At 38.7% G+C, this 26,826-nt stretch overlaps 1 protein-coding gene across 1 annotated transcript in view; it reads left to right on the forward strand.

Annotated features, from left to right (window-relative positions):
* The window catches only part of LOC110967763 (unconventional myosin-VIIa-like), a 95,750-nt gene that overhangs the window by 18,546 nt on the left and 50,378 nt on the right, over window positions 1–26,826 (forward strand). The window contains exons 5-16 of the mRNA XM_051937378.1: window positions 7,260–7,412; window positions 11,441–11,625; window positions 12,722–12,843; window positions 13,322–13,464; window positions 15,331–15,444; window positions 15,894–16,047; window positions 16,124–16,200; window positions 18,262–18,381; window positions 19,843–19,985; window positions 20,081–20,291; window positions 20,497–20,632; window positions 25,378–25,484. Coding sequence (XP_051793338.1) covers window positions 7,260–7,412; window positions 11,441–11,625; window positions 12,722–12,843; window positions 13,322–13,464; window positions 15,331–15,444; window positions 15,894–16,047; window positions 16,124–16,200; window positions 18,262–18,381; window positions 19,843–19,985; window positions 20,081–20,291; window positions 20,497–20,632; window positions 25,378–25,484 — 1,665 coding nt within the window. The remainder of the gene's footprint in view (window positions 1–7,259; window positions 7,413–11,440; window positions 11,626–12,721; window positions 12,844–13,321; window positions 13,465–15,330; window positions 15,445–15,893; window positions 16,048–16,123; window positions 16,201–18,261; window positions 18,382–19,842; window positions 19,986–20,080; window positions 20,292–20,496; window positions 20,633–25,377; window positions 25,485–26,826) is intronic.

A 26,826-nucleotide genomic window follows, 5' to 3' on the forward strand; every position in this document is an offset into this window, starting at 1 on the left:
TTGCTTCCATGTGATTTCTGCTGCCTTGGCATAGAGTGCTTGGTCAAACGCACAAACTATCTTCTCCAGTCCAAGGGTGTTCATGATCTCTAGAGTTTGAGTTAGGATTTCACTGACGGTTGACATCTTAGTTGCTGGGGCGTTGATTGTGGGTAAGTAACTCACAGTGTCCTGCACCACATGCATGCTGCTGTGTGTGAGGATGTTGAACCCAGTCCAGCTGCTAATGGTTTGGTCTTCTGAGTTACACATTCGAGTGAGCAGCCAGATCAAGTTCTTGACTCTGGAATTTTTGACCTGTTTCTCTGCATCCACGTCTAGGCTAACAGTGACTGGAGGTCCAACTCTTTGGCCAGCATTGTATGTCTGGAGTAATACTGGTGCTGGCAAGATGCTCCTTTTCTTAGACTTTTTCCAGTGTCATCTTTTCACATTGAAGCATTGGTCCAATGATTCTGGGCTGCACAGCAATGCCATTTACTCGATGTGATGTGCCTGCACCACTGGCTGTCTCCTCCAACCGGTCTATGTTGTCCCAGGCAAGGGTTGTGAAGACTCCTTGGTAAATATTTCTTGGCAATGCCACTCCTGTCTGGGATCTCTCCTGTTTCTGAAGGCAAAGTGCAGTGTCAATTTCTTCAACCTGTGTGTAAGAAACACCATGGCCCAGTCTATTAAGAATACATATCAGTTCAGTATTTCCAGTCAGAGATTTCACTGCAAAAGGCAGAAGGATGTGCTTTGGTGGTTTGGTTTTACCACCAGTGAGGGCAAACACTAGATCACTATCTAGGGAGTTGGTGAGTCGTTCAACCTTTTCAGATGGCTGATGATTGGCTGGCTTGGCTGTCAACAGTGTTTGGAGAAACTTGCTGACTGATTGAGGGATGACATCTTTGTCTTGTTCCACAACAGGGGGCCATTCTTGGTTGGTTTCATTCTGTTTTAATTCATTCCGCAGGGACAATGAAGCTTTAACAACCAATTCAGCTGACTGAGTTCTGAGAGCATCCAGCTCAATCTGCAGGGAATATGTTCTCTTCACAAGGTCACTCTTGGAGAGCCTGTTGGTGCACAGTAGAAGTTTTCCACTGTCATCAGGGCAGATGTGAATAGATTGTGCCAGTTCTTTTTCCAGATGGTGACAAAGATTGCTCATGGATGATCTGGTTACTTGACTGGCTCCATGACAGAACATCACTTCTTTAAATTGCTTTCTGAGGGCTTCCATGGGCACTGTGTCTTGGCAAGGGAGAACTTGAGTTCTTATGTACATGACAAGTTCCTGGACAGACTGTGTTTCTGCAGCTTTGTACAGATCAGCATCATCAGCAACTCCACTGCTTAGAGCTGGCTCTTCACGGGTGTATGCACGATAACAGGATCTGTGATAATGTCCTTCTGCTGCAACAAGCTCCCTGCTGGTGATTGCCAACATTCGATCACCTAGCCTCTTGATAGCGGATTCTCGTATCCTACTGTCTGCCCGTAGCTCACAGCACTTGACCAGGCTCTCACGGGTTTTCTGACCCTTGATGTATTTGCTGTTTCTTTCACAGAAGATGCACTTCTCCTCAAAAACCCTGGAGCTGGTTGGTGTGACACACATCCTTTTGGCTGAGCTCCCTTCACTTTGCAACTTTGAGACATGTGCATCTAACTGTTTCTTCATTGTGAAGTAACTCCTGCATTTTCGGTGGTACCAAACCTGAGGCCACTCCCCGTTAGGCGTTGCTCTTGCAAGCTCTATCAGGCCGGCATGTCCCCTTATCTCTGCTGCGTTAACCAAAGTCTTCCACAAGACCAAGTCTCTGGGTGCCACCAGTTGGGCACTGTCAGTAGTGCAATGAATAGCACATTCTTTACCTTTTTCATCACTTTCACTGGACTTAGTGGCCATGTCTTTTCTAGGTCGTCATGTTTCTGAAACACTGAGATAAAATGCATTTTAAATACCTAATTAGATTAACATTAAAGGGTTTTGAGACTAATCTTCTAATCTAGTCTAATCTAATCTAATTTAAAGGTGCAATAATATTGCATCTTGTCCTTTAAAAAAATGTGAATAGGCCTACAAAGTTCTTTTAGAGTATACATTCCCGTATGACGTGTGTGTGTGTGTGTGTGTGTGTGTGTGTGTGTGTGTGTGTGTGTGTGTGTGTGTGTGTGTGTGTGTGTGTGTGTGTGTGTGTGTGTGTGTCCTATACTTTTATGACTATTTTAACTGTGGGAGGGAAATGAGAGGAAATCCAATACAACAAAACAGCTTTAATTTATCATTTAGATCAACTACCTAGCTAACTAGCTTGCGAGCTAGCATTTGATAACACAACTATCAGCCTGATCATCAGCATTACTTTTATTGAATTTCTCCCATAACATTAATGGTACATTATTGTGAGAGTGCCTTCATTGTTTGTATGGTTTCAATTCACCAAATTCAGCACTATCTATAGCCTAGCCACGCTATACCCATGTTTCTGACGGCACAAGGGTCTAGGGAAGCTCGACAGTGAGGGAGGCGGGCTAAAAGGTTGTCTATCAAATCCCTCTGCAGCAATTGGGTAGGTATACAACCAATCAACGCAACGAATAGGCTGACGTAGTTCTGAGAGCGCCGGCGGATTGTGGCTAAGTCCCATTAGCTTCCCAACCAGCGGAGCCGCGGAGCCAACTGGTATGTTAAGGATTTGCCATATCCTGTCGGCATAAGTCCAAATACGTCTTTCTTCTCAATGAAACACTTAAGTGCCGTCCTTTGTTTATCTTTCAAGTTGAATTTTAGCTTCAAATCTTTAAGGGCTGTGGCCAAAGCCGAGTCGAAAGATAACTGTTTATTGTGCGCCGGTTGTTTCTGTCAGAATCGTCACGCCTCTGTCGTCACTTCGTTACACCCGCCTTCTGACTCTACACTTCATGGTGATTGGTCCGGCCAGTGTTAGGAGAATCCAGCCTCGAGCCTTATGGCGGGTAACTAGACCCACCCTGGCAGAGAATTAAATTCGTTGCCGTGGGTTGTCTAGCGCGGCTAGGCTACACTATCTGAGCTTCTAGAGAAAAGATCTGTATCTACCACTACCCTCACACCTAGCTAACGCTGTATTAGTGGTCATACCCTCAGTGACATCACTTCATCCATAATCATAAGCATAATCATCAATCAAAAGTCATATCACAACATAACACACCCCCTAATATTTTATTTTATCACTAGCTGTGTTTGATTAATGTAGTTTGAATAGTTTATATGGGAAACAGAAATTCGTTCTTACCTGAGTGACAGCTGGTTGAGAGTTGAGTGACAGCTTGGAAATGTCAGAAGCCAGTAAATCTTGTTGTGCATGTGAACATATAAATGTGTGTATTTCCAAAACTATAAGGGCTACAGGCGTAGGTTTGGTACCAAATGAAAGGTAAGAGCTGTCAGAATTCAAATCCAGTGTCTGAAATGATGTATTACCCAGTTACTCTGCTGAGAAAATATATACAAGAGAAAAATGAAAATCATATTTCCGCCTATAAATATTTTTTTAAAGAAGGCTATAAAAGTGTCAAATTTTATCTGGACAACAAATAAAACTATTTTTTTCAGTTCTTTGATGTCTTGGGAATAAATTTGAATGATTTAGGGGGGAAGGGTAGTCAACAGGTAGTCCACAAGTCCCATAAAAGCAAACAAGCACCATACGAAATTCAGGTATTTCTGCAACAGGGGTCCATAGATTAAATGTATGATAACCACCACTAGCTACCAGTCTGCAATGGTTATCATGCCAAACCATAAACTAGGGATGTGTAGCAACTCAAAAAAACAAACTACAAATTGCCCACCCGATTTATTGCGATGGGTCAATTTTGGGGTCTTGGCTCATGGACTAATTATTTATTAGACAAGAACTGACACTTATCCAGCATTTTTCCCCATGCCCACACACGTTACCAACACTGGAGGGAAAATACTGACTCTACATACTATATAATAATATTTTAATACTTGCATTTTTATTTTGTTACCGTATTTGTCTCCTGCACTTCAGCTGAAAAATTGCTGAAGTTTTGTCAGGCGACTGTTGATTGTGAAGGAAAAATGACTCTTTCCCCTTTAAGGTATTTCCTTGCAGCTGTTAGCGGACTAAACTATATTCCGACAGGCAGATGCTGTAGGAGGAAGATATGTTAGGACTTTCTGCTCTGGTCAGGATTAGATATTGTCTGTTCTGATGTGACTAAGCACACAAGTTGTCTCCATAATGGTCTATAATCTAAATCCGACCCCTCTGCCAACTACAAAATGTACCTGAAAATCAGAGAGAATCCTCAGAACTGGTGCTAGCATTGCTTACGTGAACTGCTGCTCTCTTGGCGTCACTTCTCCTGATGTCAGTAAAATTTACGCACAACTTAAGTCATCTCCAGTGTGTCTTTCTACACACGTGGACAAAATTGTTGGTACCCCTCATTTAAAGAAGGAAAAACCCACAATTCTCACTGAAATCACTTGAAACTCACAAAAGTAACAATAAATAAAAATGTATTGAAAATTAAATAATCAAAATCAGCCATCACTTTTGAATTGTTGATTAACATAATTATTTAAAAAAACAAACTAATGAAATAGGGCTGGACAAAAATGATGGTACCCATAACTTAATATTTTGTTGCACAACCTTTTGAGGCAATCACTGCAATTAAACGATTTCTGTATTTGTCAATGAGCGTTCTGCAGCTGTCAACAGGTATTTTGGCCCACTCCTCATGAGCAAACAGCTCCAGTTGTCTCAGGTTTGATGGGTGTCTTCTCCAAATGGCATGTTTCAGCTCCTTCCACATATGTTCAATGGGATTCAGATCTGGGCTCATAGAAGGCCACTTTAGAATAGTCCAACGCTTTTCTCTCAGCCATTCTTGGGTGTTTTTGGCTGTGTGTTTTGGATCGTTGTCCTGTTGGAAGACCCATGACCTGCGACTGAGACCAAGCTTTCTGACACTAGGCAGCACATTTCTCTCCAGAATGCCTTGATAGTCTTCAGATTTCATCGTACCTTGCACACTTTCAAGACACCCTGTGCCAGATGAAGCAAAGCAGCCCCAAAACATTACTGAGCCTCCTCCATGTTTCACCGTAGGGACAGTGTTCTTTTCTTCGTATGCTTGGTTTTTGAGTCTATGAACATAGAGTTGATGTGCCTTACCAAAAAGCTCCAGTTTGGTCTCATCTGTCCAAAGGACATTCTCCCAGAAGCTTTGTGGCTTGTCAACATGCATTTTTGCAAATTCCAGTCTGGCTTTTTTATGAGTTTTTTTCAGCAGTGGTGTCCTCCTTGGTCGTCTCCCATGAAGTCCACTTTGGCTCAAACAACGACGAATGGTGCGATCTGACACTGATGTACCTTGGCCTTGGAGTTCACCTTTAATTTCTTTGGAGGTTGCTCTGGGCTCTTTGGATACAATTCCAGCGATCCGTCTCCTCAATTTGTCATCAAGTTTCCTCTTGCGGCCACGTCCAGGGAGGTTGGCTACTGTCCCGTGGGTCTTGAACTTCTGAATAATATGAGCCACTGTTGTCACAGGAACTTCAAGCTGTTTAGAGATGGTCTTATAGCCTTTACCTTTAAGATGTTTGTCTATAATTTTTTTTCGGATGTCCTGGGACAATTCTCTCCTTCGCTTTCTGTTGTCCATGTTCAGTGTGGTACACACCTTTTCACCAAACAGCAGGGTGACTACTTGTCTCCCTTTAAAAAGGCAGACTGACTGATTATGAGTTTGGAAACACCTGTGATGTCAATTAAATGACACACCTGAGTTAATCATGTCACTCTGGTCAAATAGTTTTCAATCTTTTATAGAGGTACCATCATTTTTGTCCAGGCCTGTTTCATTAGTTTGTTTTTTTAAATAATTATGTTAATCAACAATTCAAAAGTAATGGCTGTTTTTGATTATTTAATTTTCAATAAATTTTTATTTATTGTTACTTTTGTGAGTTTCAAGTGATTTCAGTGAGAATTGTGAGTTTTTCCTTCTTTAACTGAGGGGTACCAACAATTTTGTCCACGTGTGTATGTCTGCCTCCTTTTTTAAAATAAGTTACTTTGAAATATGATTTTTGGTTTGGATTTGTCCCACATGATTAGTTTGGTTTTAGTCTTTAGTTGATAGCTCTTTCTATTTATACAGTTTATATTGGTGATAAATGCCATCATTTTTGCAGTTTTATTTAGAGATAGCAGGATATTCAAATGCAGCAGCAAGTTTGGGAGTTTCAAGGGTAATCCCCAAACTTCCATCACTGTTTCTCTAGTTATTGATGTCTGCCTTAGATCGATATGTAGTTACAGTAAGTTCATTTACTTCATGTCTTGCTCCCTCCAGTTTGAAACATCAGCCTACACCTCCATTTGTTGACATGAACTGTAGTATTCCTGATTTTAAGACTCTTTCTCTACTTTTTAATTATATGAGACTATTAAGAGTATGTTTAAAAAATGCACATTTTATTAGACTAAGCTTTTGGGCCCTTCTTACAGTTCCAAAGTCGAAACTGAAATCTAAGGGTGACGGAGCGTTTATGATCAAGACTGCAGAATCACTTTCTTCTTTTAAATTGCTTCTTAAGACACATTTTTATTCAATTGCATCAATGTAATGTGATCTGTTTGTATTTTTGTAACATCTAATTGATTTTTAAAATTGTATTTATTTTACTGTTCATTTAATTCTCACCCCAAAACCTGCCCTTATTTATTTGCTTATTTACATGTTTTTTTTAATATGCTATTGCTTCTATTAGCCTTGTGTTCATGGTTTTACCCTCTATTGTCTTGTATTCCACTTATTCTTGTCTCTTACTTGGATTTGAGATTTTATGATATTATCTAATGTTGTTGTATTGAACCCTTTTAGCAAACTTTTGCCATTTTTAAGTCTGTTTCTGCATTTAAAAATGTTGTTTTTGTACGGAATCTGGTTAGCACAAACAGTTTTGTATTTGTTGATTTTCTTTTTATAAATGAGAGATGAAATATTGCAATTTTTGGCTTAGATTTGGTTGCGTTTTACAATAGAACGACACATCAGATGTGGCAAATCTGACAACACATTCTGTTTATACGTCTTTTGGTTGCAATAAATGGTTTCCTTTTTGTGATTTTATCTTTTGTTTGGACTGACCTGCCTGCCTCTGTTGGTCTTCCTGGGTCTTGTAAATATGATAACATGGGTGAGTAAATGGGATTTTCTTTCCCTCTCCCACGCAGGAACACTGGATCTCCCCTCAGAATGCCACCAGCATCAAGACGATGCATCCAACCTCCATCCACGGCGTGGAGGACATGATCCGGCTGGGCGACCTCAACGAAGCCGGCATCCTCCGCAACCTGCTCATCCGCTACAACGAGCGCGTCATTTATGTTAGTTCATCTCTGCAGCTCTTATCAGAAATGTTTACAGTTGAGGTTTCAAGGTTCAAGGTTTCTTTATTTATACTCATGGGTAGATCTGACATTCCATAAAAATCACACATTGAACCTGACAGGCAGATGTTTGATTGAGTGACAAGACAAAAAAGTGCTCAGTGTTGAGCCATTCACCAATATAGCAGCAAGGATAAGTGGAAAGATAAAATAAAATAAATAAGATCAAGATAAATAAAAATAAAACACAATAAAGCACAATTAAAAAAAAAACCTTAGGGAAACAAAAGCAATCTGTGGGATAAAAATCAGCACAAGAAAATAAAATTTAAAAGTCCGGATGATAAATAGAGCTAAGAAATAAGATAAATAACATAAAGTGCAATGTCACTACTTATTGAGCTCGGTGACGGCGACAGGAACAAAGCTGTTTTTATAACACTTTGTCCTTTACTTTGGGACTATAAACCTCAGTCCAGAGGGAAGAAGCTGAAATCCACCCCGTAGAGGATGGGAGTCATTATTAAGAATTGATATTAAGAACTGATAAAACCGTCATCTGTAGCTGTTTTTGTACGGGAAGGCAGGAAAATCCGGTCACCTGCAGTAGAACAAGTGACCTCCAAGGTGTTCTGTTTACCGAGTACGTTTTCATACAACGAGCGACTATTGGCCATTGTCCATTTAAAGACTTATTCAGGCTAATCTGTTTACCTTCAGCCCCGTCCAGCAACAGAGTTTACTTGTTGCTATAAATAAAACACAATGTCCCCACGTCACTCTTACAGAGAGTTCTACTGAAGTGTTTTGCATTCACTGCAGAAAAACAACAACAAATGTCAGTTCATAATTAAAATTCATAGTTAAAGCATTTAGTCGAGTTCACTCCTGGTTGCCTCAAAATGACTCATAAGCTACAAATATGTGAAATTTAAAGTTTGAAGTCTACTTTTGTTGTGTGATTAATTTCGAGCAGACTCCCACACGCTCTCTGATAAAGTATGATAAATGTATTTTTGCAAATTAGACAGTGGGAGCTTTTCTAGGCACGATGTGTGAAGAGTTCCTTTGTTTTGTGATTAATGGAAGTTTCTGTCCAGCCTCCACTTTTAGTTTTAATGCAACAGAGTGCACAGGTTTCCCATCAAACCCTCAGTGTGGGAATTAGGAAAAAAAGCAATAAAAGAAAACATGTAACATTTAAATTCAATTTCAGAATTCGACACTTTAATGACAATAAATATATCGATACTTAAATTTGAATGAATAAATGTACAATTTAATTGCTGTTATTCTACTCTTAGTAGAATTAAACTCTTTGTGTGTTTAAGATAAGGTAAACTTTACTGATCCCTCACCAGGTAGATTCACATTACAGCAGTTGGACACAAATGAGTCAGAAAGAAGCACAAGAATTACAAAAAGTATAACGGGTAAAAATAATAATAAAAAATGGTCTTAGAGAGACAATATACCAAGCATGATGGATCTCCATATGGATATGTACACATATGACATAGTGAAATTTACATATATACAGATAAGATTCTTAGGATAATGTACCCATAATTCTGTTATTGGGGTCAAAAAACATCAGTGGCAGAAAAGACCAGTCATGTTATAACACATGATGTTTCAAATATTTATATGCTCCAATTATTTTAAGCACCCCAGAAAAAAACAAAAGCAACTCGGAGTCGTTTCTATCAGATATTTGGACAGTATCATCCAGAATACTCAATGTCATGTTTCAAATCAGCTGGAAATAATAGTGTGTTTGATCATGTTGCACCATAGTATCTCTGTTTAAGCACTGACTGACATAAACCATAAGTTTTTGTCATGATTACAAAAATAGGAGCTTTTAAATATGAGTTTGTACACTATAAGTCTATAATATGGAAGACAGAATTATGAGATGAGGCTTTTAGTTTTGTTTCTGTTTCAGATTAAGAGGTGATAATAGCAATAACCAGCTGCTGTACACATGAGACAGGTCACTTTGATAGCATGGTTTAAGGAGGAAATCTCACCTGGCCGAGCAGGATTAGACGTTTTTACTGTGGATGTTGTCTCGTAGTCGTCACTTAACTAGAGGAGCAAAAAATTCTTTCTTTGAGAGTGCTTCCAAGTTAGCGCTATAATGGTTTGTGGTTGTTTTGTTCTCTCTCCATGTAGACTAATTGTGGTGGAAGGGTGAGTACAAAATCAAGCTGTGTGATATGCTAACACCAATTTGCAGCTTTCCTAACATATATATCTAAATGGGGATGCTAAGAGAAGCCATGAATGTAATTTTTTATGTCCCTCTGTGTTATCTGAAGTTCAAGACTTTGTATGGCAAAAATAAGACTGTAGCTAGGTAGATAATGAAAATATAAAGTACTAAAATCCCTAAAAAATTATTTATGAAATTTAAATATCACCTTCTCAAAGCAGTGGAAGACATAAACATGTTTAAGTACAAATTCAAAAATAGCCAAGTTGTTTTTTTAAATTATGGAACAAATAAATTTTCATATATAATCTCATTTGTTCATTGGTTTTTGTAATAATTACAGTAATTTAACTGTTCTATGACACACTGGAAGACTTTGTAGAGATCTTTTTTTAGGATCGTGATTTCAGATAATTTTAATAATTTTACAGGCTGTTGAAATATATTATTTTCAGACAAAATGAGATGAGAAGATTGACATCACTGGAAATATGAAACTGGTGGCAGCAGGTGTTTAGATTATCCGGCAAAAAAGACTAGCAGCAGGGGAAAAAAAGCTGTCCTGGTTCCTTTGAAAGAGAAAAAAAACATATGCCTTTAAAGCTCACTAATTAGCACATTATATTCCGTGTGTTTGTTATGTACGAAAACCTGAAAACTAAAAACTAAAAAATAGAAACTATTCCATGATTACACCAAGGTATTTGGCCTCATTTTTGGTTTCTGTTAACCTCTTCTCTGCCAAATCACACATGGCAGTTTTTAATGTATGTGATAATCTATTGGTGATAGTTTGAGGTACATTTGAGTGTCACCTGCATAATTATGTAGTTAGTTTCATTGTTTTACATAATTTCATCAAGTGGAAACTAGTTAAATAGAAGAGGCCCCAGGATTGAGCCTTGGGGAACTCCAGCAGCATTTTAATTACAAAGCTGCTTTTTGACACAAATAATTTCTAATGAATAGTTGTGACTTAGCAATTAATTGTGTTTTTGTGACTACAGTATATTTAAGTTAATCTATATTCAGTAGCTGCATACGTTTATCCAGTCACTTATTCAAAATATGAATTAGTAGTTGTATTTGGCACTTTCTATTCTCTGCACTAAATGTGTTATTTAATATTTTTTTTCTTAGATATACTAGTGAATTTGCAAATCAAATCTAAGATTAAAATGAATTGTTGAAACCCCAGAAGGACTAAAAACACAAAAACTATAAAACGATAAAATATAAATAACAACAGTTCTTGAACTAATCTCAACATAATGAGACAAATCGATTGTGATCAAATGAAAATACTATCAGAGGTTAACTAGGGAATTTAAATTATGATCTGGATTTTTAGGAATGTAGAATTGCTCGTGGCTGCTCTTGGCTTCTGTATATTATTGTGAAATATTTTTCTACTGTATCAATGATTACTTTTTAGTCCTAAGGCTTTTGGGTGCATTATGGATGATATAGTGATTTTAGAAAATGTAAATTTGCTTCAAAAAATAGTTTCATGATTATTCCAATGGATTTTGAGTCACTTTGCTAATTTTCTGATCAATTAAATTAGAGTAAAATACACTTTAATGAGTCGAAAAGAAGATCCGCGGATGTGAAATTAATGATATGGTGTTATTTATAAAATATAGAAGCAGTGTTTTATACAAAGTAGAAACAGTAAAAATCATTTTGAAAGTGGAGATTTTCTGGAAATGTTTTCTTTGAAACCTTGTGAATGAATGTGCATCATTCAGACTTTTCCTTGTTTGAAACATCCACTGTTGTGGTTTTTTTTTTTTGCTTCCTGCAGACGTACACCGGCTCCATCCTGGTAGCGGTGAATCCTTACCAGCTGCTGCCCATCTACACTCCAGACCAGATCCGCCTCTACACCAACAAGAAGATTGGCGAGATGCCGCCGCACATATTCGCCATCGCAGACAACTGTTACTTCAACATGCAGCGGAACAACAAGGACCAATGCTGCATCATTAGGTGTGTGAACCTGCAGTTTGTATGGACTCAGAGCAGCACAAATGCGGCATTTCTAAACAACTACAGTTTTTAGAACAATATTCCAATCCATTTACCTACAAGAATTGTGAAAAAAATGTCAGGAGAATTTCTTTATTAATATTTAAAAGGAAACTTTAAAGTAATAGTTAATGAAATATGGGAAAGTTGATTAAGTTTAGTGTTATCTGACCAGAGGGACATCATTTGTTGTTAATAAAAGCAGCAAGCTTTCCATCTTTTACTGTGATCTATTAATGTGTCTTAATTGTTTAAAAGGGTCAAATTAAATGTCAAAAGCATATTAAAGCCTTAAAACAACACAATAAAACCAGATGTGCAAAAGAAGAAATCTTTGGGTATATATTGTAGTTGAGAAAGGGGTCAGATTTAGACTACAGACCAATATGGAGACAACTCGTCTGCTTAGTCACAGCACAGATAGTATCTAATCTTGACCAGAGCAGAGAGTCCTGACATATCGTCTTCTTACAGCGTCTGCCTATCGGAAGATAATTTGGGATTATCTCAGCTAACAGCTGCAAGGCAATACCTTAGAAAGTGGAAAGAGTAATTTCTCTTTCACACGAGTTAAATACTATTTGTATATAAGCCTGTGTAGCTAAAAGAAACCACTGTGCTTGAAACATGCATATAAAAAAGTCAGACTCAAGTCATTTAGCAATTTGAATACTTGACAATAATTTGGATGATAAACTAAACAGTGCACACGGTTGTGGTTTATTTTGCCATCTTGTTGTCTTTGAAAATAGGAGTTCCTTGTAATGTGAAGGTGGAAGACGAAATAGTAGCATCGTTGTTAAATTTGTGGTGAATGAGGAGGTGAATTTGTTAGAACTGCAAATCATTTTGTCAGTTCTCTCAGCATTAATCTTCCACCTAAAGTTAGCACAGCAAGGATGGAAAATTTCACACTTTGTGAGTTGATCTTGCTGAAATGCATCTTGGGAGTGACTGCACTTGTTGTACTGGGGCTTGTATTATTGTTTTTCATTGCTAAATCATCACATTTGTGTATGTTGTTTGAGTGTCTGACAGTTTTTTCTCCATGTGATAGTGGTGAATCTGGAGCTGGGAAGACTGAAAGCACAAAGCTGATTCTGCAGTTCCTGGCAGCAATCAGCGGTCAACACTCCTGGATCGAGCAGCAGGTCCTGGAGGCCACGCCGATCCTCGAAGGTCAGCGGAAAACTCCGAGAAACATCGTCTTCTACTCGGTTTTCAGAAATGTATCACACAATCAGCAACAGATGCAGTTTTCCCATTCATCGTGTGACTGTAGATGTTCAGATTTTATTTTTTGGGGGGAAACTTTGAGGTCTTTTTAACCACGTTGACTTCAATCTGAGACCCTGGAAACAGCTGTTCATAAAATGTTCTCCCTTTAAGTTCCATTTCGTAGCTGCTCTCAATTTATTTTTTTGTCGTAGTACATTATTTTAGCAGCACATGTTTTATAAAGGATCTGTAGATGTTTAAATGTATTTTTATGATCGACTCCCATGTGTATAAAATCACCTTACAGTCCTCCAATGTGAAGAATGACGTTTAAAACTCATGTTTTTTTGCAAACCTTCAGTACAGCTGTGTACTTTCAGTTATCAGCTCTGTCTGTTTCCTGTCACCTGATTTGGTCTGATTTTTCCATTTTATTCAGCCTTCGGCAACGCCAAGACCATTCGTAATGACAACTCCAGTCGCTTTGGAAAGTACATAGATATCCACTTCAACAAGCGAGGGGCCATAGAAGGAGCCAAAATAGAGCAGTACCTGCTGGAGAAGTCTCGTGTGTGTCGACAGGTGAGACAGTGAATCATAAATTACAGAATAAACACGTCGCAAGTGTCAATAACGAGCATGGTGTTTAGCTCCTGCTCTGTTTAGTTTGGTTATATTGATATAAACTGCTGCACATGTAAACTATGAATGGAAAAGACTGCTCAGATATTTATTTATTAACTGGCATACATTTTTGCAAATCTTAAGTCCTGCGTTTTATCATTTGTCAGATCAGTTTATCTACAATTTAATAGCTTATTGTACAATGTGAAGTCTGATTTCATAATACGGACAGACATCCAAATTCAAGTTTAAAAGATAATTTCATTTTTTTGGTACTTAGGACGTATTTTATTTTAGAAAACTAGAATTTACTGTGCATAGACTACTTTAGTCTGTTTCTGACATTTGTTCCTGCTGGAGACACTTTAAAAACAGGTCATGAAGACGTACTTTAATTTTTTTAAAAGCACAAATATTTTTGTTTTAAGAACAAAGCAATGTCAGAATTAGCAGAGGTGAACCAGTAAAGATTTTTATTTCTTGGTTGCTACTCTCTGCAGAGATTTTTAAAAAATTCTTATTAGAATTCATAATTGAATTACATTTGACATTTCCAGCTGTTGAAGGATGATTTATGGGTATATGGGATTGAACTGAACTCCTGACTTTCATATTTCACATTTAAAAGCAGCATAAAACATTGAATAGATGATATATAATGTAGTTGTACACAGATATTAGGACATTTTAAGTATTTAATAATGCACAATATTTCTAAACAATGTGTCACGAACGAGCGGGTGGACCCGAGCAGAGAGCCACACTACCAAGGCTGGCTGGAATGAAAGTGTTTTATTGTTGGAGGTGAAATGGTGGCTCGATGGGGGGAAAACCAGGGTGCAGGAGCGGCTGGTGTAGTGGAGGGGTTTGGCCAGAAACGGGGGGTCCAGGCAGGGGCAGAAGGGGTCCAGGCAGGAATGGGGGTCCAGGCAGGAGCAGGGAGGTCCAGGCAGGGAAAAACCGGTGATGAATGGTCTTGGGGAGAGCCGGAGGGGAAAGAGGATGGCGGGGATCCCGGACAGCTGAACTGTGTGGAGGCAGGAGAAAACAACGTTAGACACAGGTAAACTCAACAGATTCTACAAGGGCTAGAAAGCGAACTGATCTGTGGTGTCTTTGTTCAACAATCTGGCAGGGAGTGGAAGGATGAGCCGGTTCTTATTGTTGAGGTGAGTAATTAGTGTGATGTCCCTCAGCTGTCCGGGAGCCGTGGAGGTGGTTGATTGCCTGAGTGGAGTCAGCTGGGAAGCTAGACTCCACTCAGGCACCGAGCTGTAGGGGGAGAGACAGGGCAGAGGAGCGGAGGGGAGACAGCAAGACAGACAGGGCAGAGGAGCGGGAGAGGGAGAGGAAACAGATGGGGGAAAAGGGGTATTTGGGATGTCAGGTGGGAAGGACGGGGGTGAGGAGGGAGCCCTGACACAATGATAACTTCTCATGATAATTTAGGATGTTACAGCTGTTTTACTGTATTGTCTTGCATTGTTTATACATCAGCTTTCATTTAAAGTTGTTTGCAGAAGTAATTGTGGTCAAATATATTAATATTAATATTCACACTGCGTACAACTACATTAAAGTGTGTTTGAAGATATTTATCAGATCTTTTTCTGTTATAAATGCTAATTATGAGCAGCTAAATTAATATGGTCAGTGCTGTTCATGCTGTTTTATCTTCCATACTGAAGGAGGACAGTGATAAAGATAATAATTTGTGATGCAAATTTGTCATGCAAGACTGGACGCTAACATGAATGAAAAATAGATCTTTTTTTATCTGGCATAGAGTTAAATCCACAGCATAATTATTTCTTCCTCCTGCAGGCTCCAGATGAGAGGAACTACCACATTTTCTACTGTATGTTGAAGGGCATGGCTCCAGAGATGAAAGCTAAGCTCGGCCTCGGTCTTGCCACGGATTACTCCTACCTCACCATGGTGAGTCTGCAGGGTTCAGGTCTTCCTGCTGTTCTTTGAGCCAGTGGGGTTCCAGCATGACAATGACATTACCGGTCCACCAAAATCTGATTCTGAGCAAACTGAAGGTGTAATTTAAGTGTTTTCTTCCAAAAAATTAGTTTTACACAATAAACTGTAATGCTTCAGAAATGACTGGTTAACATATGGTAAATGTAGTAATGAGGTGACCGTCCCCACATCTAATAAATGCTGCCTTAGTTAAAATAATCTGCTCTTATATTATACACAGTGCAATCCCTTTGTGTGATGACTTTGTGTTCTTTTGTCTTTACTTGTATGCTGCTAATTCAAAGAGCTCCCTTTTATTGGTATTTAACTGACAAAAAAGCTCTACGTCCTAGAACCACTGCTACAGGACGGCTAATACAAATGAAAACCGAAACTCCTGTGTCTGCTGCACATCACAGGGTCACTGCACAGAGTGTGACGGTCGAGACGACCTCAGCGATTATTCCAGCATCCTGTCAGCCATGAAGGTCCTCATGTTCACCGAGACCGAGAACTGGGAGATTTCCAAGCTGCTGGCTGCCATCCTGCATATGGGAAACCTGCGATTCGAGGGTGTGTAAATACTGACATCAGAGATATGTGTCAGAACTGTGAGAAATAAAATAATGATCTTTCTGATTCCCTTCAGCTCGAACGTATGACAACCTGGACGCCTGTGTGGTGGTGAGATCTCCCGACCTGGTAACTGCTGCTTCACTCATGGAGGTGTGTATCAGTGAACTGTATCTGTACACTACCGTTCAAAAGTATGAGGTCACCCAGACAATTTCATGTTTTCCATGAAAAGTCACACTTTTATTCATGTGCTAACATAATTACACAATGGTTTTCTAATCAACACCATGAGCTAAACAATGTAGCATTAGAACACAGGAGTGATGGTTGCTGTTCCTCTGTACTCCTATGGAGATATTCCATTAAAAATCAGCTGTGTCCTGCTAGAGTAGTCATTTACCACATTAACAATGTCTAGACTGTATTTCTGATTCATTTATTGTTATCTTCATTGTAAACAACCGCTTCTCTTTCAAAAACGAGGACATTTCTGAGTGGCCCCAAACTTTCGAACGGTAGTGTATGTGATCTATAAGTGGTGAAGCTGTATTAATCGCCTGATTAAATTTAACAATATCTCTGCATTGAACAATGTAAAGCAATGTTTAAACTGCATGATTTCTGCGCTACAACAGCCCAACTTGGAAGACACATGGACGTGTAGTTGGAGCCCAAGATGCTGCTACCTGCATGCTGTTCTCTCAGTGTTTTGTGGAAATGTAACGGATTGGTTCCACCCTTGAATAATACAACAAAGACACTGTTGGGTTGTCCATGATTATAATATTATTAACAATATGGAGAATGAAAGTACATCATTGCAATCAGGGAAGAGACCTCACTCCTGTCTCCTCTCCCCCAAAGAAGACGTACAAATGTAACAGCTTTCATAGTGAACACAAACTCGTTGTAAATAGGTTTAAACCTTATGAGTGTTTCTATGCTCTATAATAAATTCTAATTCATTATATATCAACCATAGGATGTGTATTCAACATTACAAAAGTAACTTTGTGCAAAAAATTCAATGTAAAAATGTATCTTGAAAGAGCATTTCCTGTCTCAGTGACAGAAGTATTGGACAAATACTGACCAAACTGTCAAAAAAGAACACTGTTTAAGTTTATATGTAATGTTTATATCACTCACATTATGATTTGATTGGCAACCCATGTTGTGGAAGTTCACACTGGGGTCTCAGATGGCTTAGGTTGTGAGTAATCTTTACTGATGTCAGGAGTGACACCGACAGAGCAGCAGTACATGCAAGCAATGCCAGCATCAGTTCTGAGGATTCCTTTGATCTTCGGGTTTATATTGTAGTTAGGAGAAGGTCAGCTTTAGATTATAGACCAATATGGAGACAACTAGTCTGCTGAGTCACATCAGAATAGACAGTATCCAAGGTTCTAAAGGCCATTATGGCCTTAGAAAGGGGAGGGAGTAATCTTTCTTTCACAACCCATATTCTTCCTCGTCTGATTCTTAAACCATGTGAACATTTACAACCCCATCTTCATTCCAGTTCTGGGCCACATTCAGCATCTAACTTTTGTTCTAAACCTGCAGTGATTAAAGCCTGGAGTCCATCTTTCCAAGACGAAAACCTTTTGTATCTTCTCCAGTTGGCCTCAAACTTTAACCTTTTGACCCCTTAGGCGACTCTTCAGCCATTTTACTGAGCTACCTGAAAGTTCCTCTACTAACATGAAAATTGTTCCCTAGCAACAAAGCTACATGTACAAAAAAATTAAAAAACAGTTAATAAATGATAACTTAAAAGATTGTGATTGATTTTAAGTACAATCCGCAGATGTGGCCACTGTTTTTTTCTTTCTTTTTAGTTAGTTTTGTCTTTATATATATATATATATATATATATATATATATATATATATATATATATATATATATATAAAACATGACTAATTTATGGTAAAAAAAATATATATATATATATATATATATATATATATATATATCTGACTCTGTATTGACCTACTCTGACAAAGTGACCGTCTTATTAGACACAAATGTGGCTTATTCTCCATCTTGTGTTTTTACACATTGATATGCCAGATGAATAGTTTATTGCAGTGAAGAAGATGCAGGACTATCAGTGTTCTGTCTTAGAAAAATGAAGCTGCTTGACATTAACGTCCATTTTCTGCCCATCACTGATGTTTTTCTTGTTTTGTCGTGGTGTCATAGGTGGAGCCCAAAGATGTGATGGTGTGTTTGACCACTCGAACCCTCATCACACGAGGTGAAAGTGTTGCGACGCCGCTCAATGTGGAGCAAGGCCTGGATGTCAGGGATGCCTTCGTTAAGGTACAGAAGTTTTACTGCTTCAGAGAAAGATTTCTCAGCAGAAGATGTAAACATGAACGCCACTTTGAGTCACTGGTTTTCATCACGCAGAGCTGAAACTGGTACCAAGTTATATGAACCCAAATACTGTCTCTGTAAGGTTCTTTGAAGATTTTGCTTCTGACTTTCAGCATTACAACGGCCTGCTGTAAAACATATTTCTGAGCCTTGGCCGGTTATTTATAGGTTCGGAATGGTGACTTTGAAAGATTTCCTGTTCAGATCAGACAGAAAACATCTAGAACATTATTTAAACCTTATATTTGATATGTTTTGTCGTGATACTTTTATTTTATGTTTCATCTGTCTGTACCAGCTGATTACATGTTTGTTTTACTTCTTCTATTCACCTTTGTTTGTATTTAGTCTTTATTTTTTCTCATTTGTGTTAACTTCTAAAAGACAGATGCTATACAAATGCGGACCAACAACTGAAATCATAAGCTAAATCTTCAGAGATTTACAGAAGTCTGTTCTGAAAGAAGAATTCTGGTTTATTTCAACCTGATTTTTTTCTTTTTAATGTGATCGTTGTGTTTCTATGTGTTCTGCTAACTTTGCACTCTTCACCTGCATTGTAGAGATTTCAGGAAAAGAGGAGGTGCATAAAAGAAGCTTCTAGGCCGTATTTAGTGTTTGTTTTCAGTCTGACTGAGGTAAACACACAATTAGCATCTTACAACGGACATTTTCCTAACCAGCAACTTTGCTAACTGGCTGACCTAAACACTGGAGTATTCATCTACACACCGTCGGTTATGAGTTTGTGAGGCTGATTGTCACTGTTAGGATGGAAGAGAATACAGAAAGAGACCAGGACATCTAGAAAGATTGCACATGTTGGGAAACTGGTGGTGTTCCTGCGCTCTCTGAGGATGAAAACTGTTGCTGCAAAGACTTGTTGATGGGAAAATGTGTTTGTGGAGAAGAGTAATCCCAACTGTCCAACCATAACTAGTGAATGCGCAGCTGTGATATCCAAAGATGATGTTTTACCTCCTAAAAATCAAGTTGTAGATTTGACCAAGAGCAGCCAGACTGAAAGCCCCGCTCTCCATATGCTCAGTAAAAACTAAAATAATTAGAACAATGTCCAGATGGCTAATTTCTGTGTTTATTTTCAGCTACACTTGGAAAAAAAATTTTTAAATGAACTCGTATAAAAAACAGCTTTCTTTGGTAAGCTGTAGGGAGCTCATGCTAATTGCTTCTTAGCATGAATCTCTACAACGGAGGGTGAAAAGTGCAAAGTTAATGTGAAATTTACAGCTGCAATAGCCTCATTAATGTGAATTGTGCCATGAAGATGTAATGACAGTTTTGCACATTGATGCTGAGTAAGTAGCACAAGTAGGACACGGTGAGTAACTCTGTATTAGCAAAATTTGTTTGTGTTTTTATTCATTTGTGTTTTATCATCAGGGGATCTACGGGAGGCTGTTTGTCTGGATAGTGGAGAAGATCAACGCCGCCATATTCCGACCTCCGTCTTCTGAGACCAACATCATACGAAAGTCAATCGGGCTGCTGGACATCTTTGGCTTTGAGAACTTCTTTGTCAACAGGTCATTTGTATTTTAATGCTTTTGTTAATTATCCATTTATCCAACTCGGTGTTTTTCCTGCTAATTCAACACTTTCTTTCCTCTCTTCACTGCAGTTTCGAACAGCTGTGCATCAACTTTGCCAACGAGAACCTGCAACAGTTCTTTGTTCGACACGTCTTCAAGCTGGAGCAGGAGGAATACAACCTGGAGGACATCAGCTGGCAGCACATCGAGTTCACCGACAACCAGGACGCCCTGGACATGATCGCCAACAAACCCATGAACATCATCTCCCTCATTGATGAAGAGAGCAAGTTTCCTAAGGTACAATACAAGAGAAGGACAATAAATAACTTCCACAAGAATATGTGGATATGTACACTTGGTTTGCTTTTACGCTGATTTATTGATATGCTGGTTCAGTTTTGGCCCATTTATGAGATCTAATGTATACCTTTATTTGTAAAGACATTTGACTTCATCAGCTTTAAAAACAAACAAACACTAGTGTGTGGTTCTTTATCTTCAGGGAACAGATGCTACGATGCTGTATAAGCTCAACTCACAGCACAAGCTCAACTCCAACTACATCCCTCCGAAAAACAGCTACGAAACCCAGTTTGGCATCCAACACTTTGCCGGAGTCGTACTTTACGAGACCAGAGGTGCGTTCTCTTTCATTTTATGATTTTGTCCTTTTATTTCTCATTTGGGCCGTTTTGTGTGATTATTTTATTTCTCATGTTTGTGAAGGTATTTGGATCATGCATCAAAGAGCCCATATAATGCTTGCTTGGTTTTCCCTTTCTCTATCAAAGATGTGTAAACTTAACAAGTCCACACCAAAAGTAGTTATGGGGACACTTCAAAAACTTCTTGTTCTTTAGTCTCTTCTAACCCCTATGCACTTGGCAATGCACTGCCCCTTATTTCCAGGTGAGGCCAAGAAATTTTCAAGGTATCATGGTATTCTCTTGCGCCTTACTTGCCTTTTTTTAAAACAGGGCAATGTTGGTGAACTGTTTCAGTCTGGTTTTAAACCTCTTCATAGCACTGAAACTGTTATCTCTTTTTGTTTGTTTGTTTTTAATGATCTCCTTCTAAACCTTGATTCTGGTAGTTGTGCCTTTTTAATTCTTTTAGACCTAACAGTGGGCTTTGACCAGGCGTGAACTAACCGTGACGTCACCCGTTGGTTTCGACGCCAAGAAAATGAAGCCCGGATTTTGCTACTTCCTGGTCGCCATTTTGGATTTTTTGGACCCAGTGATGTAAAAAGCGTCATCAAACAGACTGGACCGGAGAGCAACTCGGGGCAGGACCAGTCAATGGGACTGTCAATCAAGTATAGCCACGCCCCCTGGCTCCGCCAGCTTTAACGATTTATTTAAAATTCAGTATTGATTTATTTTAAGATCGGCCACCTGATCTCTCATTTTGACCATGAAAACTAACGGGGAAAAAATCCTGAGCTGTAGAAAATCAGTCTATCAAATTTTATTTTTTCCAAAAATGAATTGGGGTCTATGGAGCAAAAGCTTTTTGGAGCCAACCCTAGTGGATGGCATGATATTGCAAGTTTTTGACACTTCCAAGTGGGCTTCAATTTTGGAGCCAGATGCTACGTCCACTTTATATACAGTCTATGGGTTTGACACAGTGGATCACACTATTCGCCTCAAGCACTGTGTAGGCATTAAAGGCACTGCTTTGGACTGGTTCAAATCTCACCTCGCAGATAGATCCTTCTGTGTGCAGTTTGGGCAGTTTTCCTCCTCAGTGGCCCCTCTGACCTGCGGTGTCCCGCAGGGATCAAGTCTGGGCCCACTACTGTTCTCCCTTTGTGTGCTACTGTCAGAGCAGATTCTTTGGTACTGTTAATGAGGAAAAACACTCGGAGACAAGGATGACTCAGAGTCAAAATATTCATTTAAGAATATTTAGTAAAAACGCATTGGATAGTACAGAAATGCATGCATGCAGACTCTCTGTTGTTCTAGCTGACATCAGATTGAGTAAACTAAGACATTATTCCTCTGCATGCAGCTGTTCGCAACAAAGAGTGAATTCTAAACTATTACATGAGTTTTTAACTAAGAAGGTGTTATCTTCTGATTGGTTCACACTGCCGGATGTCTTCAGTCTTCGTCCAACCACAGCCGTCTTCACCCTGTATTGAGAGTACTTTGCATGTGTGTGTATGTGCCTGCCTGAGGTGTGGCTTCCTGTGACTTTTACACAGACTACAACTCAGCTTTCTGCAGACCACAGGTCTGAGCTTCTTGCTCAATTTATGCTGAGCTTTGAGTTTTATTAATTCAGCTTATTAAGTTTTATATTTAATAATAGTACAACAATATCAATAATTTAATTATTTGTATAAGGCAGATTAATCTGATTTTATCCCTATTTTAATCTAGGATCCTCATAGGTTAATATAAGATTTCTATGCCTGTCCCCAATTTACTGTTAATTTAAGACATTGTTGATTACATTTTCTTTTAAGTATTTTTCTTATGAACATTATATTTTAATCTTAATTCCTCAATATTGTTTTATGGTTTAATACTTTAACTTTTATTCTTGTTTAAACATCTAGCTGTTGTTTGAACCTTTTGCCCTGTCTCTGTCCTCTGTGAGTACGTAACAAGTTGCTCATCTCTGTAACCACAGACCCCCCTCTTTCTTCCAGGTATTGCATAGTTTTAACGGATGTTCTTCACTTTTATTTTAAAACTGTCACCTGTCCACGCTAAACTGCCATCCTAGATGTTATTCTTATTTCAGTTTGTCAGTTTGAAGCAAGGGGGAAGAGTTTTCCCCTCAGCTCTTTGAAAGGTCAGTTGTAACCACAAGCCTTTAGTCAAGTGGAGCATGAAGCATTTACCTTAAACACGCTTTCCTTTAAGTTAGACGTTGAAACCTGCACAACCTGCTTAGATCAACACTTTTTCCAGGTTAAGAGCTAGAATTCAAACATGCATTCATAAGCACTTTAATATATTTGATTATAGGGTTAATACAAGTTGCAAGCACATTAATATATGATTGGTTACATGATGTGATCAAATGATGATTTATGATTAAATGGATTATAACTAAAGATAGAATTAAAACATGATTGTTTGATAGATAGATTGAAATGAATATTCCCCACACTACCCCTGGGGTTGATATTTAGGATGCATGATATTCCTTTTCACTGCTTCACTGATGATGTGCAGGTGTACTTGCCATTAAAGGTCCCTGCTAAGGAATCTCTTCATGCTGTGTTTGATTTCATGAGGGATACAAAAACATTGATGAACTTAAATTTCTTAAGATTTAATGAAAATAAAACTGAGATTGTCCTGTTCGGTCTCCCTGACCTGGTCCAGGTCTTTGCCAACTCCCTTGGCCCACTAGCACCTTATATACAATCGCAGGCCAGGAATCTTGGTGTTATTATTGATGTGTGGAGCTTAAATTAGACAAGCAGATCAGCTCAGTGGTCAGGACTAGCTTCTTTCAGCTTTGGCTTCTAGCCAAAGTCAAACCCTATCTATGAAGGACTGATCTAGAAAAAATTATCCATGCTTTTATTACATCATGCTTGGACTATTGTAACTCCCTGTACGTCGGCACTGGCCAGTCAGAACTCAACCATCTGCAGCTTGTTTAGAATGCAGCAGCTCGTCTCCTAATCGGGACAAAGAAACGTGAGCACATAAAGCTTTCCTCACTTCACTGGCTTCCGGTTAGGTTCAGGATTGATTTTAAGATTCTTTTATTTGTTTTTAAGTCTTTGAATGAACTAGCCCCAGAATTTATCTGACTTTGTAAGGTTGTTTTTGTATTGTTGATGATTTATTTTACTGTGAAGCACTTTGGTTGGCCATAGGCCTTTTAAATGCTATATAAATAAATCTGACATTGACATTGAAACACCTTGTTTCAAGTCCAAGCTTTTCTCCAACTTCTTATCTACATCACCATGTACCACATAATCCCTACTTAGCAGTTAGTTTGGCCAAAGAATGAGGAGCTGCCTCTCAGTCCACCGTTGTTTCCTCACTATGGCAGCTTCTGGTAAATGGTCATCCCCACATTGATAGATGTGAGGTTACGATACCCGACCAATCAGAGCACACTGAGCTATTCAGGAGGACAACCTTAGAGAGACAGGAACTAAAACTGCGTTTTATCTAGAACAGTGGTCCCCAACCACCGGGCCATGGGTCATTTAGTACCAGGCTGCACAGAAAGGACAAAAACGTTTTATTCTTTAGTTTATTTCCAGCGGAATCTGCAGGGTGTTTGAAGCCATCAATCTAACCTCGGCCAAAATAAATTAAAAACCAACGTCTCTGGAGAGCTTCCTTAAAGAAGGAGAGACTCGATGCTGAGACAGAAGAAAAAGTAAATACATATTTAGCAATAAAATAAAGACATTTTGTTTATTAAAAACAAAGATTTTCATTTGTTATGTGCGCAATGAGCAACCCGTAGAAAATTATTCTGCTTGAAACTGATCTGTGGTGCAAAAAAGGTTGGAGACCGCTCAGTTTAAAGGTGAGAAGAGGTTCTGCAGTAATGTACAATATGAGAGAAATAAAATCATTTTTTTGGCATTACAGCGTGTAAATATAGGCTAAATGTGCATAACTTGCTCTCTTTAAATGTTTTATTTCTGCTGTTATATTGAAATAATGCAGCTTTTACTCGCAAGCTTAAAAACCTATCAGCAACAACAACAAAAGATTTCATTTGTGGGGTGTAATTCAGGAAACTTTGCAAATTTCTTTCTGTAGAAAAACAATGTGAGTTTAATATTGCTTTTTGTATTCAAAGCAGGTTGTAGTTCACCTGTCAACATTGATGTACCAGAGAGTGAAAGTTGGCATCTCTGACTAAAAGTGCTTAAATTTCCTTAAAATAAATGTGAATTCTAGGTTTCAGAAATGTTTTAAAACATTTCTCTTGACACATATCATCTTTCTACAAGCACTTCAGGCACAACAAAACAACATACAATCAGAAATACGACTGTTTTTTGGTTTGAATTTTTCAAGTTTAGGACATTTTTGGCCCATTTCAAAGTGAAAAAAGGAGTTCCACCATAAATTTCCATCATTGATGTCAACAGAAAACAAAATGTTAAAATGATTTCCTCTTTCACAGATTTACTCAGTGAATGATGTTGAAGACCCAACATGTTGTTGCAGAGTGTTTTTGTTTCACTGTTTCAACATATCAAACATCAACAGCAGTGGCTAACTGCTGTAAAAATGTTGTGTCAGATTTGATTTTTCTACCTCAACTTTTACAAACTTTCTGACCATAATTTAATGTTAAATCAGCTTTTACTGTCTTATGTCCAAACTAAATGCAGCAGCTGCATCCTCTCACTGTTTTTGTCCGTTTGTTCCAGGGTTCCTGGAGAAGAACCGAGACAGCCTCCACACCGACATCATCCAGCTCGTCCACTCGTCCAAGAACAAGTTCATCAAGCAGATCTTCCAGGCCGACGTCGCCATGGTGAGACCAGCAAACATTTTGCCTGTTCACTCCTTTATTTCTCTCTCTTGTTATGCTGTTGAAGGTGTTGCTGTCTTCAAATGTCACTGGTGACTTTTGCCTCCCTCCAGCTTTTCTCCTCACGGTGTTGGCTTTTCACTAATGCCACTCCCCTCCTCTCACTCTGCTGTCTCTTCTCTGTTTGCTCCGTCTTTTCCTCTGACATCAGTTTCTGTGTGGCTATCAGCAGCCCAGCACCCCTGCTCCCAAGGTAATCAACAGCCTTTAGTGGTCATTTCAACCCTGTGTGCTTAAACTGAATCCAAATATCCACGATGCAGCTAGCAGCATCCCTCTGCCTCCCTAAGCTTTTTTTTATTCCACAGGTGTGCAGGTTGCTGTAGCAGAAACCAGAGGGAACATTGTGTCGATTTAGCTGTAAAAATGAGCCAACAAACTCTGTATCGTCTCCTGTTTCATTTGTCTGTAGAAATAACACCCTGTGTTTACATTGTGCGTGTTAATAATAGCAGCTGTGTTGTATGTGACGAAACCTGGTTATCACTGACATAATGTGAGCAATAATATACATACATACATACATACACACGTGGACAAAATTGTTGGTACCCCTCAGTTAAAGAAGGAAAAACCCACAATTCTCACTGAAATCACTTGAAACTCACAAAAGTAACAATAAATAAAAATTTATTGAAAATTAAATAATCAAAAACAGCCATTACTTTTGAATTGTTGATTAACATAATTATTTAAAAAAACAAACTAATGAAACAGGCCTGGACAAAAATGATGGTACCTCTATAAAAGATTGAAAACTATTTGACCTGAGTGACATGATTAACTCAGGTGTGTCATTTAATTGACATCACAGGTGTTTCCAAACTCATAATCAGTCAGTCTGCCTATTTAAAAGGAGACAAGTAGTCACCCTGCTGTTTGGTGAAAAGGTGTGTACCACACTGAACATGGACAACAGAAAGCGAAGGAGAGAATTGTCCCAGGACATCCGAAAAAAAATGATAGACAAACATCTTAAAGGTAAAGGCTATAAGACCATCTCTAAACAGCTTGAAGTTCCTGTGACAACAGTGGCTCATATTATTCAGAAGTTCAAGACCCACGGGACAGTAGCCAACCTCCCTGGACGTGGCCGCAAGAGGAAAATTGATGACAAATTGAAGAGACGGATCGTTGGAATTGTATCCAAAGAGCCCAGAGCAACCTCCAAAGAAATTAAAGGTGAACTCCAAGGCCAAGGTACATCAGTGTCAGATCGCACCGTTCGTCGTTGTTTGAGCCAAAGTGGACTTCATGGGAGACGACCAAGGAGGACACCACTGCT

This window comes from Acanthochromis polyacanthus, chromosome 17 (genome assembly GCF_021347895.1).
Source record: "Acanthochromis polyacanthus isolate Apoly-LR-REF ecotype Palm Island chromosome 17, KAUST_Apoly_ChrSc, whole genome shotgun sequence".
Lineage (NCBI taxonomy): Eukaryota > Metazoa > Chordata > Actinopteri > Pomacentridae > Acanthochromis > Acanthochromis polyacanthus.